Source organism: Molossus molossus, unplaced genomic scaffold, assembly GCF_014108415.1.
Source record: "Molossus molossus isolate mMolMol1 unplaced genomic scaffold, mMolMol1.p scaffold_m16_p_14, whole genome shotgun sequence".
NCBI lineage: Eukaryota > Metazoa > Chordata > Mammalia > Chiroptera > Molossidae > Molossus > Molossus molossus.
In genome coordinates this window covers 31,218,374-31,234,569 of record NW_023425349.1, presented here as the reverse complement: position 1 = coordinate 31,234,569, position 16,196 = coordinate 31,218,374, and the positions used below count along the sequence as shown (strand labels likewise).

Here is a 16,196-nt window from a genome sequence, read left to right as displayed (position 1 = left end):
CTGTTTCTAAACCTGTTCATTTGTCATGGACTAATAGGTCTCTAGTAGAAAAGAACCAGCAGAAAGGGCCAAGGATTTAAAGAGAACATTGTGGTTTTTAAAAGGCACTTTAAAATTTGATCAAATGTATATATGTGTCCGCTGATAGGTCTTCTCTAAATGACAATTTGGAAAATAATGTTATTATTCTGTTTCCAGTTGGAAAGAGCTCTGTGTAGCTGAAGAAACAAGTTTAAGAATCAACTAGCTAAATACACACTGTAAAACTGGGGTGGTAATAGCTGTATTTGCCACTAGATGGTGGTGCTGCGGAAAGTGACAGTCTTCCTTATTTTGTGGACAGATTAGTGTAGAAAAAGAGGTATTTGCCTTCCTGGCCTTAGATATATCTAATGGCAATAACACACACAAAAATACGGTACTGAAATGCAGAGCAGACTTGGAAACACTGGTGGAGTAAATTGCTACCTCTTTTAAAGGTAAAAGTTCTCGGGGGCGGGAAAGGTAAAATTTATGTTTGTGGAAAACAGGAACTTAAATATGTAGTATTTTTAATATATGATTTGAGGTTTTTATTGTCCTGTCTATAATGAGATAGACAGGACCAGTTGGTTCCTTGGTGCATAGCTCAACCACTGAGCCACACTGGCCAGGCTAGGAATCTGCCTTTAAAAAAAAACACACCTAAATGATTTTAATATAGGTGGTCATCAGCCTATACTTTGAGAAAAATTTCTCAGTTTAATGACTCTTAATCTTTCATTTGGCTGGAGGATCCCTTTGGAAATCAAGTAAAGTTTTGGACCTCACACATCATTTTAGATTTAATATTATAGGGTTAATGGCTTTTTATTTTTATGTTGTTGTTGTTAATCCTCACTCGAGAATATTTTTCCATTGATTTTTTTAGAGAGAATGGAAGGGAGGAAAGTATGGAGGGAGGGAGAAACACAAGTGTAAGAGAGACACATCGATTGGTTGCCTCCCACACATGCCCCAACTGGGGCTGGGATTGAACCTGCAACCCAGGTAATGTGCCCTTGACCAAAATCAAACTGCTAAAACCCTTTGGTCCGTGGGCCCACACCCTAACTGCTGAGCCAAACTTGCCAGGGCGGGTTCATGGTTTTTAAAGAACTACTATTATACTTATCATGAGAGGAAGGCAGCACCAAGTAGAGCTAGATATATTCTTTCAAAACTTGAATTATGACTGTGACCTCAAGGTTCCAAGCCAAGAAGAAAACTGGAAAATATTTAGATACTCACTGGTGTTTGAATGAGAAGAATGAGACAGCAGAGGTTGTATGTATATAGGGAGTAAGGTAAAGAGGGAAGGCAGAAAGGGTCCTAAAAGGTGGAGAGAGATGATTCCTCCTTCTTCTAATGTTCTATATTCCTCATTCCATCTCCTTCCCCCATCCTTGTTCCTCTGTACATTGTACATATGCAAATCTCTTACGGTTCATCTTAATGCAATGCTAGAGATATCAGTTAATTTTTTTCCCCCTCTAATCTTGACCCACTCTGGCAGGGGAAATTGAGACAAAATTTCCAAAGATTGAGCGCCGTCATGTAAAGCACTGAGAAAGTTAGATGTGACTTTGGTTGAGCGGCCCAGCCTCTCTGAGGCTATTCCCTTATCTGTAAAATGGGAATGATAATCATTGCCCAGCCTATCTCAAAGACTCTTGTACAGATCAAATTAAAAAGTCTATTTGAGAGTATAAATTCTGAAGTGCCATCTAGATATAAGGGACTGTCATATGATATGCTGCCCTCAATATGTCACTTGAGTAATATAATGGGGTATGAGAAATTGTATAATTAATATATCCTGGGGTGGTAAAGTTTGTGGGTGGAGGTGTGGCAAATAGGAAGGAAATAGCATTGTAACCTCCCTCTATACCAGTGGTCTTCAATCCTAGCTGCACATTAGAATCATCTGGAGAGCTTTTAAAATACCCCAAATACAATATTATATTCTAGATTGGATCCTGAAACAGAAAAAGGACATCAGTAGAAAAATTAATGAAATCCAAATAATATCTGAAGTTCACGTAAAGGAAATGTAACAATCTTAATTTAAGTTTTGAAAAATGGACCATGGTTATGTAAGATGTTAATATTAGGGTAAACTGGGGGAGAGGTATACAGGAACATCTGTACTATCTTTACTTTTTTATAAAATTATTCCTCAAAAAAGTATTTAAAGCAAAAGTAATTAAAATAAATATGACTATGCCTGGATGTCACCCTAGGCAGGTGCATAGAAGCCCCAGGAAGGTGTCTGAGCATCTGTAATTTTGAAATCTTCCCCAGTGGTTCTAATATACCATGAGGGTTGAGAACCACCATTCTACACCATGAATGCTTGATAGACTGGGATTGTCTTGTTCTTCACTGTAGCCTAGTACTTACATGGAGTGCCTACATGGAGAGCTTATGCAATTGTGCCCTTGCCGAACCAAACTTTATTTGTAAGAATCTGTGTCACAAACGAAGGAAAACTGAAAACAATCCCCCCACCCAAAAAAATACCGGGCGATTTCAGACCTCTTCCCACACAGAAGAGTGTCTGCTCCTGCCCATAATCTCTTTTGTCATTTTCAGTTAATCCTGACCATTATCACAGACAAATATTCCTAAAATACTAAAACTGCCACTTCATTGTTCAAAAGTCTTATTTAGTTCCCCATTCCCTAACAAGTAAGTGATATATTTCTTAATTAAGTATGCAAAATTCTGGACTCTAATAATACAAGATTTTTAACTTACTAGCCTGCTATTCCACATAGACTGAATGTCTTGAACACCTGAATTCACCCCTCTCTGTGTCACATACAATAGTAATCCTATTATCCTCACCTATAATACAAATCCTCTCCATCTTTCAAGGCTCCATTCATGTTTAATTTTTTCAGGTCACTCCAGCAAAATGTGAGCATTCCCTTAATTGTATCTACTGTTCAAATGGCACTAGCATTTACTGTTTTCTTTTGTAATTATTTGCTTTGGGTTTTAGTCCCCCATAAGACTAGATTAAACCCCTGGTGGGCAAGGACTATGTGTTCTAAGTCTTCCAACCTTCAAAATGCTTACCATGATGCATGCCACACAGTTAAGCATGTAATAATTATTTAATGTACATTTTTGCACAAATATGTAAAAATAGAAAATCAAAACTCAAATACACAAGTAAACTACATTCAGCACTCCAAAATATCCTTGGTGTCCCAGAATGATAAGAATTGTTTAACTTAAAAAGCCAACTGAAGCCTGGATAAAATTTTGATGCTAGCCCTGGCCTGTTTGGCTCAGCAGTTGGAGCATCGGCCTGCAGACCAGAGAGTGCCAGGTTCAGTTCCCGCTAGGGGCACGTACCAAAAAAAAAAAAAAAAAATTGATACTATTGTTACATTATTAGTTCAACAAAGTTTACAAGAAAACTCACCCAAATTTTAAGTGTTCAGACTTAATTTTTCTGTTCTTAAAATTTAATCAAAGAAATGTTAGTTCTTAGGGTGAAATTAATTATTCAGCCCTCTCCTTTCCCATTTTTGTCTCTTTCCACCGCTATTCTCACCCCAATATATATATACATACACATACACACATGCACACACACACTGCAGGATATTGTCTATGTGGTAGAGCCTAAAAAAACACATTAGTCCTCTCAAATATAGTCTATACATGAAAAAAAAAAAACACTATTAAAATGTTAAAGACTATTGTAGAGATTTCTACAATATTTTGAGAAAAATAACATGTAATAAAATGTGTATTTTGTTGCACAACTGTGATGACTGAGCATTGTTAAAACAAAACATAACTATAAACATCATTTTCTGGGTGAGTTGCTTGAGGAATGTTTGGAATTGCTGGTATCTCTGGTTCTTGTGCTTTCAGGGTTTCTTTCGTTTCTGTAAAATCAAATAAAATACAAAAATAGGTTCAATAAATGGTATTGTTACAATTGACTATCCACTTGGAGAAAATAAGTCTACCTCACACCTTGCACAAAAACAAATTTCAGATGAATTAAGTATTTAAATATTAAAATACCATGAATGTTGTAGAAACAATAGAATATTCCTATAATCTTAGGATTATAAAGGCCTTTCTAAGCAGAACACAGACCAGAAACCACAAAGAAAAAGACTAACAGGCTTGAACAACTTAAAATTAAAATTAAAATTTTATCATATATTGCCCTGGCCGTATATTTGGCTTAGCGGTTAGAGCATGGGCCCATGGACCAAAAGGTCTTGAGTTTGATTTTCAATCAAGGGCGTGTACCTGGGTTGCAGGTTTGATCCCCAGCCCTGGTCGGGGTCATGTAGGAGACAACCAATTGATGTGTCTCTCTCAAATCGATGTTTCTCTCTCTCTTTCCCTCCTTCCCTCCCTCCCTTCCACTCTATCTTAAAAAAAAAAAAAAAATCAATGGAAAAATATCCTCAGGTGAGGATTAACAAAAATAAATAAATAAATAAGATTTTGTCATACACAAGACAAAAACCACTATAAACAAAGTTAAACCACAAACAACTGGAAAAATATTTACAACTTATATGTAGGTAGAGGTTTAATAACTATTATTTAAAGAGATTTTTAATCAGCCAAAAGAGATAGACACCCCAAATTTAAAATGAAACAAGGATTCAAACAGGCAATTCTCAAAAGAAAATTCAAATTCATAATAATCATGAAAAGATGTCAAGTAGCATTAGTCATCAAAAAAGTAGAAATTAAAAGTTTTTTTTTTTAACCTAGCAGATAGGCAGAGATTTTTAAAACATTATTTGAACCCTACTAAGCCCATGATTGTGTTGCACTCTTTTTTAGGAGGAAGAGCAACTAAACTATCAAAGGAATTTCTTTAGAAAACAATTCCCTGGAACTATGGTCTGACAGTCTCAGCCCATTTTCTTATAGTACACTCTATAGTATTATACAAAGAGAATCTAGATTCTCAGTTATGTCCCTGAGGCAAGTCAAATTGGAGAAAGGTCACATTATTTTTTCTTTCTTTCTTTCTTTCTTTCTTTCTTTCTTTCTTTCTTTCTTTCTTTCTTTCTTTCTTTCTTTCTCTCTCTCTCTCTCTCTCTCTCTCTCTCTCTCTCTCTCCTTCCTTCCTTCCTTCCTTCCTTCCTTCCTTCCTTCCTTCCTTCCTTCCTTCCTTCCTTCTTTCCTTCCTTCTTTCCTTTTTTCTTTATTGGTTTAGAGAGAAAGGAAGGGAGAGGGAGAGAGAGAAACAGAAACATCGATGAGAGAGAACATCGATTGGCCAACTCCTGCATGCCCCACACTGGGGATTAGGCTCACAACCTGGGCATGTGCCCTGACCAGGAATTGAACCAGTGACCTCCTGGTGCATGGGTCAATGCTCAACCATTGGGCCACACTGGCGGGGCATGTCACATTATTTTCAAAATGCTGTGCTAGGAAGAAATCTTTTCAGGAACAAATACTGAGATAGAAAAGGTTTTCAATAAAAGTGAAAAACCCTAGTAACAAGGATCATATTTGACACCTTTGTATCTCCCTCGGTACCTTATACCATGAATATACTTGCCTTTTGTTTGCTAGGAAATTTTAATTTTCAAGAAAAACTTTATTCAAATTTTCTTGTAAATCTAAACTGAATTATCCTTTAAACTATATTGGGTTCATCTCTTTTCACTGGCTAAAGCTTCCCAAAATGGATAGTTGTATAAATACCTGTATAAATACCTACTATGAACACTAATATTTTCAATTATTTTCTTTTAATTCTTTGGAAATGTGCCAAAAGATATCAGTTGAATGAAAAATTAGCCAATGATGTTAATGATACCCCTTGAGATAATAACCTAAGATTGTCAAAGAAGACTATAAATTACCATTCTGAGGGAGATATATCTATTTGGTGTTCTAATTATAAATGGAAACATGTCATTGTTTTATTCCCTATAAACTACCCCTACCTTGAGGAAAAGCATAAACATCCTTAGCATCTTCCTGGTGTGCTTTAGGATCCTGGCCTTGGAGCCCAACTGCTTCTGGAAAGCATTCTTTAGGCAGATCCTTATTTTTATATGTCTTAGTAGAGAGGTCTTCAGGCCCAGGTATTTCTTGATATATTTCAGATGCACAGTCTTCAGGCCCTTGTTTTTCTTGGTGTATGTCAGGTGCACAGTCTTCAAGCCCAGATGTTTCTTGGTAAATGTATATTTCAGATGGACATTCTTCATGAGCAGGTGTTTCTTGGATTGTCTTCTGAGACAGGGCTTTAGGTACAGCAATTTCTTCATATGCTTTATGAGGAAAGTGTTCAGGTTCAGCTGTTTCATGGCATGTTTTTGTAGAAAGGTCTTTAGGCACAGCTATTTCTTGTTGTATTTTAGAAAGAAAGCTTTCAGTCCCCGCTGTTCCTTGATCTGGTTCAGTATTGTCTTCCTTGGGTTCAGCTCTTTTTTGGTATGTTTCAAGAGCATAGCCTTTAGGCACATCTGGTTTAGGGTGTGCTTCAAGAGAGCGTCCTTCCATGCCAGCTATGTCTTCATATGTTTTAGAAGGAAGGGCTTTAGCTATCAATGTTTCTTGGCACATTTTAGGAGAGAGGTCTTCAGGTTCAGCTATATCATGGCACATTTTGGAAGAATGGTCTTGAATTACAGCTACTTCTTGGCACATTTTGGGAGAGAGGTCTTCAGGTTCAGCTATATCATGGCACATTTTGGAAGAATGGTCTTGAATTACAGCTACTTCTTGGCACATTTTAGGAGAGAGGTCTTCAGGTTCAGCTATATCATGGCACATTTTGGAAGAATGGTCTTGAATTACAGCTACTTCTTGGCACATTTTAGGAGAGAGGTCTTCAGGTTCAGCTATATCATGGCACATTTTGGAAGAATGGTCTTGAATTACAGCTACTTCTTGGCACATTTTAGGAGAGAGGTCCTCAGGTTCAGCTATATTGTGGCACATTTTGGAAGAATGGTCTTGAATTACAGCTACTTCTTGGCACATTTTAGGAGAGAGGTCTTTGGGTTCAGCCATATCATGGCACATTTTGGAAGAATGGTCTTGAATTACAGCTACTTCTTGGCATATTTTAGGAGAGCAGTCTTCAGGTTCAGCCATAGCTTGGCCTATTTCAGAAGAGTACTTTTGCATTATTGTTTCTTGATATTCAGAAGAATTTTCCTGATGTATAATGCTTTCTTGACCTATTGCAGAACATTTTTTCTCAGGTACAACTCTTTGAGGGGAGGCAACCAAAGGGAGAGCTTCAGTTACACTCCGAGGTAATTCATTTTCTTTCTCTGTGGGTGCCAGTGCTTCCTTTATCATTTCCTTTTCTAATTGTGACTGAGGCTCCACCTTTAGTTCTGTATTTTGTTGTCTCTTTCTGCCTCTTTGATTTCCTTTTCCTGTTCTCTGCCGCTTGTGTTTTTTCTCTCTGTGGAGAGAGATCAAAATTAGTGTCAGCAACAGGGCCATAGAATTCAGATAAATGCTTGGTAATAACAGTCCAAGTCTCCCACTGCCTTGCTTTTGCACAACCTTTGACCAAGTCACTTAACCTCTGTGGGCCTCAACCTCCTTGTTTGCAAAATGAAGGAGTGGGCTAGCTGTTCTAAATTGTCAGAAGAAGAAATGTCCCTCAGGGACTTGGTGTCTCTGAAGCTTTGCTTACCAGGAAGTGGAATGTATCTGTGTTTGAGAGCATACATACACTTAAAGTTTGGTTATGGAAAATGGATAATTGATATTATAAGTGAACAGATTAGCATTCTGGTTTATACACTAGTCTCTTTGGGTTTAGTCTGTGCAAGTTAGTCCCACTATGCCCTGGGTAAACTCATACATTTGCATTTCTAGATCCTCAGTTTAGGCACAGCTCCTGTCTCTGCAGCCTGCAGGTGGATGATGTATATGGCTTGCTTATCTAATATAGTGTCTCGTGTGAAGAATGTTAAGTAGTTATAATATGTGTCAAATAAGATATACTGTAAGCTGGGTCATAAGCTGCAAAAAAAACAAAACAAAACAAAACACGTTTTTGAGGTTAACAAGCCTGGTGGAAAGTCACGAGTGGTCATGTCATGCCTGCTCTGAAGGAGTAGCTAGATCAAAGATCTAAAAGATGAAAGGATGCACATGGAAATTGCAGCCAGTGACAAATTGTTGGGTACTGCAAATATAACCAAATACAGATGGCCAATACAGATGGGCCCAGGGGGGAGGAAAAAGTACTATAAATAAATACTTCATCATGTTTCTAAACCCAATAAAATTCTGTCCCATGTTACCTGCTCCATGGAGCCTTCTCTCACAGGCCACAGGGCTGAAATGCTCTCCCTGCTCAGTGCCCCTATACAATTTACTAGGAAGACTCAATCTATAGTTATTTCTGGAGAACCCTTATTTTTTAAATAAACTAGAAATTCTTTAGTGATAAAACTATTGTCTTTTATATTTTTGTAGTTCCTTGTACACCTTTAAAATGTATATACCTTATTTTGTGTATGTTTGAAAATTTTCATAATCAAAAAATAATTTAAAGATTGCCTCAACAAAACCAGTTTAAAGTCAGTATACAAAAGGTATATATGTGATAGAACAGTCAAAATATTAAAAGTAAATGAGTTTGGCCAGTGTGGCTCAGCAGTTGAGCGTTGCCCCATGCACCAAGAGGTTGCCAGTTTAATTCCCAGTCAGGACACATGCCCAGGTTGTGGGCCCGATCCCCAGTCGGGGGCATGCAGGAGGTGGCCAGTCGATGTTCTCTCTCATCAATGTTTCTATCTCTCTCTCCCTCTCCCTTCCTCTCTTCCTAAAAGCAATAAAGGAAAAAAAAATTTTTAGAGAAGAAAATGTCATCTAAAAATGGTGGTTTGGCACCTCAGCATTTTGAAGTATAACTCCAGGTAACCAAGGTATAAGATAAATTATAAAAACCTTATTGTCAAATTATCTGAATTCTTCAGGAAACACTTATTTTTTTTCCCCTAGATATTACGTCCTAAATAATTTGTTATGTAGATATCTAAATGAGAAAATCTGAGTAATATAATGTTCCACATTCTTCCTGGTAGTTTTTCAAAAGATACAAAAATGTTTATGTGGCCTAAAATTTAATCTGTACTCTGTCATTTATCAACTATGTGATTATGGGCAAGTCACTTACCCTCTCTATGACCTGGTCTCTTCATAGGTTAAATGGAGTATATAGTATCTGCCCAATCTTATGTGGTTGTTGTAAGAATTGCATGTAATAACTTATATGAATGAATTATTCAAATATAAAGAAGCACTCCTATAATCATATAGGAAACATTTATAGTGCTTCCTATGTGCCAGGCACTGTTTCAAGTAATTTCTTTATTCTGTTATTTAGTCTTCACATCAATTTATGAGGTAGATACTATTATCTCCATTTTGCAGATGACAAAACTGAGGCTCAGAGAGAGTGAGTAAATCGTCCGAGAGCAAATGGCTATAAGTAAAGGAGCCAGGCATCTAATCTAGTCATCATGGCTTTAACAGCCAGGCTCTTAGCCATTACACTCTGCTACTTCTCTCTGGAACTACTAAGGTTTCACTGTGTGGGTATGCTGTAGTGAGAACAACTCTCAGTATAGAAATGTGTTACCAGAGCAAGACCAGCCATCTTGCCAAGAGGCTCACCAAGGTGTCATCTACCTCAGTGGTTTCCTCAGCCTTGGTTCACCAGTCCAGCAAACACACAAACCCAATTCTATCAGTACACTAAGACTAGCTCCATTTACTGGGGGCAGAGCTCATCAACCAGCTCATATAGACTGATGTGTAAACCCAAAGACCCATTTTTAAATGAACAGTAGAAAATGCAAAGTCACACAGCAAGGAATAATTACGCTGACAAACAAATGCACTCTTTCTCTGTAGCAAGTACTTGGGAAACCAACTAATGATGAGAACATTGCTTGGCAAGTATAGAATTAGGGGAGCTAACTGGATACTCTTCAACAGAGTCACCTGCCACAGACCCAAGTACAGACGTTTCTGCTAAAAAAATAATAAACAAATTACTGAAAAAAACTCACTTTCTGAAAATCATGCACTAAAAGTAACAGTGCTTATGGGAAAAAATAGAGTTGGGGGCAAATGACTCAGAACCTGTGCAACTTTTTAACACTAGTAGAAACAATAATTGGTACTTGAGATAACTTGAGTAGTCCAGACAGGTAGCTTATCATGACTGGAGGCGGCCTCAGGGGATAGTAAAAAATGCACAAAAGCACTAGTGTAAGTGCAGGTTTGAAGGTGCTGAGATCATGCAAATAAGGGAGGCACTCTGAGCCAGCAGGGCTGCCATTATTTGGGTACGGGAGGAAGTGCAATCTGCTACCCTTCTCTTGGGGAACAGCCCTGGATGCAGGCTTAAAAGGATCCTGCCTATACAGCAGCCAAGCTGAAGATTTTTTTCTTTCCTGCTAAAGGTTTTAATTTTATTCCCACTATTCTGGCTCCTTTGACTAAGAAAAATCATAAATCAGCACAACTTCCACATTGTATTGACATCATTCTCCTATTTACCAATCATATTCGCACTAATTGGTATTGTAGCAGAAAAGACAATAGTCAATCCCTATAGGGAATAGTTACCCTTTATTTATTTATTTATTTTGGTACGTGCCCCTAGTGGGAACCGAACCCAGGACTCTCTGGTCCCGCAGGCCCACGCTCCAACTGCTGAGCCAAACCGGTCAGGGCTAGCTACTCTTTCTTAAGAAGAGTGTGTAGATCATTCTCAACTGGCGGCAATTTTGCCACCTCTCCATCTGCTGTAGGAGACATTTGACACTGTCTCTTGGCATTTCTGGTTGTCACAACTGCGGGGGAAAGAGTGCTATTGGCCAGAAATGCTGCTAAATACCCTCAATGCGCAGGTCAGCCTCTCACACAAAGAAGTATCCTGCCCACAGCGTCAGTAGTGTGGAGGGATAGAAACACTGGCTTTGATGGATGCTGCACTCCTTGGTTCCTTGGCCTCCCCTTTTCTATCTCCAAGCAAGCAGTACCTCTGTTTTCACAGTCGTATTCTAAATGGATGCAGTTTGGTGCTGCCTAATTTATAATCATGTTCTTGTACTCCCTCCCTGAGATGACAGGTGACTTAGGAGATTTAGGAACTCCCAAACTGTCCTATTCACAGCACTCATTTACAGTGTTTTGGTTTCCTTCATGGAGAGTGAATCACACTCATTTGATAAGGAGTACTAATAGAAAGCTCGGAGAACAAGCTCAGAGATTTCCTCAACAGTGTCTCCGGCTCCCAACAACAAGATTCTTCTGAATTTATATTACCAGAGTGGTTGAACACCAGGCCTCTCTCTATAGCATAATTTGATTACTTGATATTTTAATTAAAAGAGACCAGAGATAAAATTCTGTTCCCATCACTTTGTTAGCTGTGTGACTTTAGGCAAGAGATTAACTCAGTGGACACTTGGTTTCCCCTTTGTTTGTAAATAGGGATAATAGCTCCCCACTTACAGTATCATTGGAATGATAAAATACAGTGTCTGAAAGTGCTCAGTAGTACGTGGCACAGAGCATTTGCTGGATAAATACCAGCTCCTTTCCCCCTGCAAGGATACCATACCCAAATTGCCATTGTGACGTTTGCTTTTCTTGTGCTTCGGCTTTTCTTTTCCTCAGTTGCTCTCTGTTTCGCAGACTCCACGTTCCAATGACTTCTGTAGGATCAAAATGAAAGTTATAGGAGATAGCAGTGAATTCTGACATTTATCAGCAAGAGTCCTATGTGGGGTATCTACCTTCTCCTAGCTTTTTGAAGACAAGGACTCTACCTTATTTATCCTTGTACCTCCAAAGAATGCCAAGAGCAAACAGTAAATCTTCTAAAATGAAAAGGTCAGTATTTGTATGTAATTGTGCTTCTAACCTATTAATTTCTTCAAAATAATTTTTACATATTGTACAAATATAAAATAAAATAAAAAATCAGCCATGTTCTGCTATCCTTAAAATTATAACCTGTCTTCATTTTACTCCTCACATTCATCTAATTCCTATGTTACACAAAATTGTAATGAGAGCATACCATAATTTTATCATTTATTAACCTAACATTATATCAGAAATATTTTCCATGACCTGGTCTTCATAATTATAACTTTAATGACTGCATGATACTTAATCAGGTTAATGTATTCTCATTTACCTAGTTATTATACTTGTATTGAACATTTAGGTTGTTGCCAGTCATTTTTTTGCCATTGTAAATCAAACTATAATAAACATACTCATATGTACAGCTTTCTTTTTTTTCTTTTGGATTTTTTCCATAGGATGGTATTTCTCTAAGTTCTATGGAATTTTTTTTTTTTAATCCTCGCCCGAGGACATTTTTCCATTTTTTGTTCAGATAGAGTGGGAGGGAGAGAGAGAGAGAAACATCGATGTGAAAGGGACACATAGAGTGGCTGCCACCCACACAATCCAACCAGGGCCAGGGACAAACTCCAACCAAGGTACATGCCCTTAGCAGGAACCAAACCCGGATCTCTCCAGACCGCAGGCCAATGATCTAACCGCTGAGCCAAACCAGCCAGGGCAGTTCTATGGAATATTAAAGGTATCATCAACAAAGGTTCTATTTCCATCCCAGTTTGAGAAAAGTTAATGGTCTTTGATGTTGAATTTCTCAGAACCTGTGGAGTGATAGCAAATTTGCTATCTTTTGGGACCCTGCAAAAATACAGCATACTTCTTGGACCATAGTACCTTTTGTTCTTAGGATAGAAGTCTTTACTGATGAACTTGAATAGGGAAAAATTATATCTTTATTTTACCAATCTCTAATTAAAATTACTATTTCCTTCCATTATGAATGTTGGTAACAAACCACAGTAGTTTTAGTAATATGTGTCTTTGTCACCAAAAGAAATTACAGATTTTTTCACATTACATTATAGTCATTCCAGATACCTTAAAATATTGTTTATTTGAGATGATAAATTTGATTTCATACAATCATTATTAGATCCATTATTGGATCTTATTATTTAATGCATCTATAAATGAGCACATATGTTACAATATCACAGCTTTCCCTTTGACAATTGTATCTTAATTGTTTCCTTTGTAAGCCTAAGTATTTCCTTCTGTGCATTTAAAATATTAACTCTAAGAAGGAATCTAGGGGTTCATCAAAATGCCAAAGGGACCCACAAAAGTTTAAAAACACTGTCTCAAGGCCTAGAATTCTGTAAAACATTTTGAGAAATGCTGCTTTAGGATAGACCCAAAGAGTAAAATTAGTGAACCAAAAGAATAAGCACTATAGTTTCTGCTACCCATTGCTATCTCTCCTCATTACACCAAATTTACACTACCACACAATCCTTATGCCATAGACATAAGGGTGTACTTGTTTTACCACAATCATCCAATACGGGGTATTTTCACTCTCTTCCATTTAAATGTACTGATTATTAATAATTTATTATTTCCTTGTGTTTCTCTGGCTTATTAGAATCTTAGCGCTAGAAGGTACCTCAGGAAGTTACATAGCCCCAATTCTTCCTACCTATCATTATATGTATGTACTCAATCATGCCTCTTTTATTCATTTCTTTGCCAGATCCATAAAAAAAGAGGAAAATAATCATAGATAGCCCCAATTCTTCCCAATAGCTACAACCTCTTTCATTACCTGGAATGTGGTTCTTTTCTTGATGAGGATCAGAGGTTGGATGGAGTGTCAAACGAGATTGGTTCTTTCCCAAATCCATCTTGCTGCAATACCTTCCTGCTATTTGGTCCGACTTCCTCAAGCTGCCTTTTAAAAAAATATCAAAAGCAATTAGCAGTTTAAAAACACACACACACACACAAGTTCACTTGTCACTTGACTTCCCGCCTAAAAATTTTATCTGGGTGGACCACAGCTGCTGGCTATTTCTACTTTCTTTATCACACTGCACAGGTGTGAGTAGGGGTCATGGCTGCTGCTCTGTCCTCATCCTCTAGCACAGTTGCTCGTTCTACAGGAGCTCCACGGCCCCAGCCTGGCATGGCACAGCCTCCAGAATAGCAGCCATTTGAGTCTGTCCTTCAAGAAGTGCCTGAGTCTGAAGTTCTGTTTTACCTATGGGGGCGACATAGTGTAGAGAGAACATTAGGTCTAGGATCTAACCAGATCCATGTCCTAGAACAAGTCACCCACCCCTTTCTGTGGCTCTCTTTCCTTATTTGCAAAGCAGTTAAAAATAATTCCTGACTTGCCCACCTCACACAGTTTTTGTGAAAGTAAAAATAATAAATGTGAAAATTATAAAGAGTGCCATGCAGATGTGAAATTAATCTTATATTGTTTTTCTGCATGTGGCTTTTTTTCACCTTAATTTGTTGCAAACTAATTTAAAGTCTTGCTGTATATGCTGTTATAGACTTAGATAATAAACGTAAAGAACCAAAATAGGAATTCAAAGCAAATTTGAACCCGATCATTCACAAGTGACTCAAGATAACTAGTGAAGCCCTGGCTGGTTTTCTCAGTGGTTAGAGCGTCAGCCCTTGGACCAAAGAGTCACAGGTTGGATTCCAGTCAAGGGCACATACCTCGGTTGCAGTTCGTCCCTGGCCCTGGTCAGGGTAGTGTGGGAGGTAACCAATTGATGTCTGTCTGTCTGTCTCTCTCTCCTCTCTCTCTCTCTCTCTCTCTCTCTCTCTCTCTTTCTCTCTCTCTCTCTCTTTCTCTCCCTCTCCCCCCTCCCCCCACTCCATCTGAAGATAAAATGGAAAAATATCCTCAGGGAGGATTAAAAAAAAAAAGGTAACTAGTGAAACCCACTGTTACTCATCCAGGTAAGGTCAAGAAGCATTTCCTAATGGAAATATCACCACAATACGTCACAGAAATAAAGTTGAAGCCAAAGGAATCACCCCATCTCCAACTGGTTACCTCACTGTGAAGGCAAAAAGCACAGAGAACCAGTGGTTTAACTGAGGAAGGAACACTGATCACCTCCTGATTCCTGCAGCCCGTCTGGAGATGCAGGGTTAACAACATGCTCTAGAGTCACAGGTTGAATTGAAAAGTTTAAATTCAGTGTAGCCACCATCCCTAATTCAGTGACCTTAGGCAAGTTAGCCACTTTACCTCTCTGTAATGTGGACAATATCATCATCTACCTCATGGAGTTATTGGGATGACAGAATCAAATAATAAAAAAATAAGACATTTTATGTGCCTGATGTTGAATTTGCTTAATTGTTAGTTGCTTTTATTAATAATAAAAATATAGTAATCAGATTTTGGAAAATCAAGTCATAGTTTTTTTTCTTTAACTTTTTAAAAATTTATTTTAGAGAGTGAGGAAGGGAAAAGGAGAGAGAGAAACATGCCTCCTGTATGTGCCCCAGTCCTGGGGATAGAACCTGAAACCTGGGTATGTGCCCTGACTGGGACGCTCCAACCAACCGAGCCACACCAGCCAGGGCAGAAAACCAAGTCATAGTTTATTTTATTTTATTTTTTTTATCCTCACCCGAGGACATTTTTCCATTTTTTGTACAGATAGAGTGGGAGGGAGAGAGAGGAAGAGAGAGAGAGAGAAACATCGATGTGAAAGGGACACATCGAGTGGCTGCTACTCGCACGACCAACCAGGGCCGGGGACAAACTGCAACCGAGGTACATGCCCTTAGCGGGAACTGAACCCGGGTCTCTCCGGACTGCAGGCCAACGCTCTAACCGCTGAGCCAAACCGGCCAGGGCCCAAGTCATAGTTTAAAGGCATTTAAGAACAGAGAAAATTTTAAAGAGATCCTTTATAATGTGAATAGGTGCCCCTACATAGACTTTTAAGGCATTAGAACTGAAGGGCCCCTGGAATCATCTAGTGCCTCCACCTACGTTATATACACAAAGAAACTGAGAACTAAGGAAGGACTTATCTGTCCCAAATGTTCTAACTTATTACTGACAGCATCTTTTACTAATTATAAGATGGGCTATCTTCTTACGCTTGATCTTGCCTGAGTACAAAAATGTATGTGTGATGTGAACATACACACTGAAAAGTATTGAGAATTATATAACACACACACACACACACACACACACACACACACAAGTACCCACTGCCAAAACTTAGCTTTAGCTTCAAGTTCCTCATTTCCTCATTCTT

At 38.3% G+C, this 16,196-nt stretch overlaps 1 protein-coding gene across 3 annotated transcripts; it reads right to left on the bottom strand.

Annotated features, from left to right (window-relative positions):
* Positions 1-2,261: 2,261 nt before the first annotated feature.
* On the bottom strand, positions 2,262-14,676 carry HEMGN (hemogen). 3 transcript variants are annotated; one of them, XM_036261613.1, is made up of 5 exons: positions 14,626-14,676; positions 13,718-13,843; positions 11,642-11,735; positions 5,973-7,450; positions 2,262-3,926 (listed from the first exon to the last, which is right to left on the bottom strand). In XM_036261613.1, the coding sequence occupies exons 2-5, from the start codon at positions 13,794-13,796 to the stop codon at positions 3,820-3,822; spliced, it is 1,758 nt and encodes a 585-aa protein (XP_036117506.1). In that variant the 5' UTR covers positions 13,797-13,843; positions 14,626-14,676; the 3' UTR covers positions 2,262-3,819. The 3 variants fall into 3 exon arrangements, with proteins under 3 accessions (XP_036117506.1, XP_036117505.1, XP_036117507.1); XM_036261612.1 differs by lacking the exon at positions 14,626-14,676 and adding an exon at positions 13,970-14,121; XM_036261614.1 differs by lacking the exon at positions 14,626-14,676 and adding an exon at positions 13,974-14,121.
* Positions 14,677-16,196: the final 1,520 nt, after the last annotated feature.

Excerpts from the sequence above, each read along its gene's own strand:
- HEMGN (XM_036261613.1), bottom strand. The coding sequence starts at position 13,796 with ATGGATTTGGGAAAGAACCAATCTCGTTTGACACTCCATCCAACCTCT. Across the intron at positions 7,451-11,641 it reads ACGTCACAATGGCAATTTGG|AGAGAAAAAACACAAGCGGC; the intron begins GTATGGTATCCT and ends CTCTCTCCACAG. Across the intron at positions 3,927-5,972 it reads TGTTTATGCTTTTCCTCAAG|AAACGAAAGAAACCCTGAAA; the intron begins GTAGGGGTAGTT and ends TTGATTTTACAG.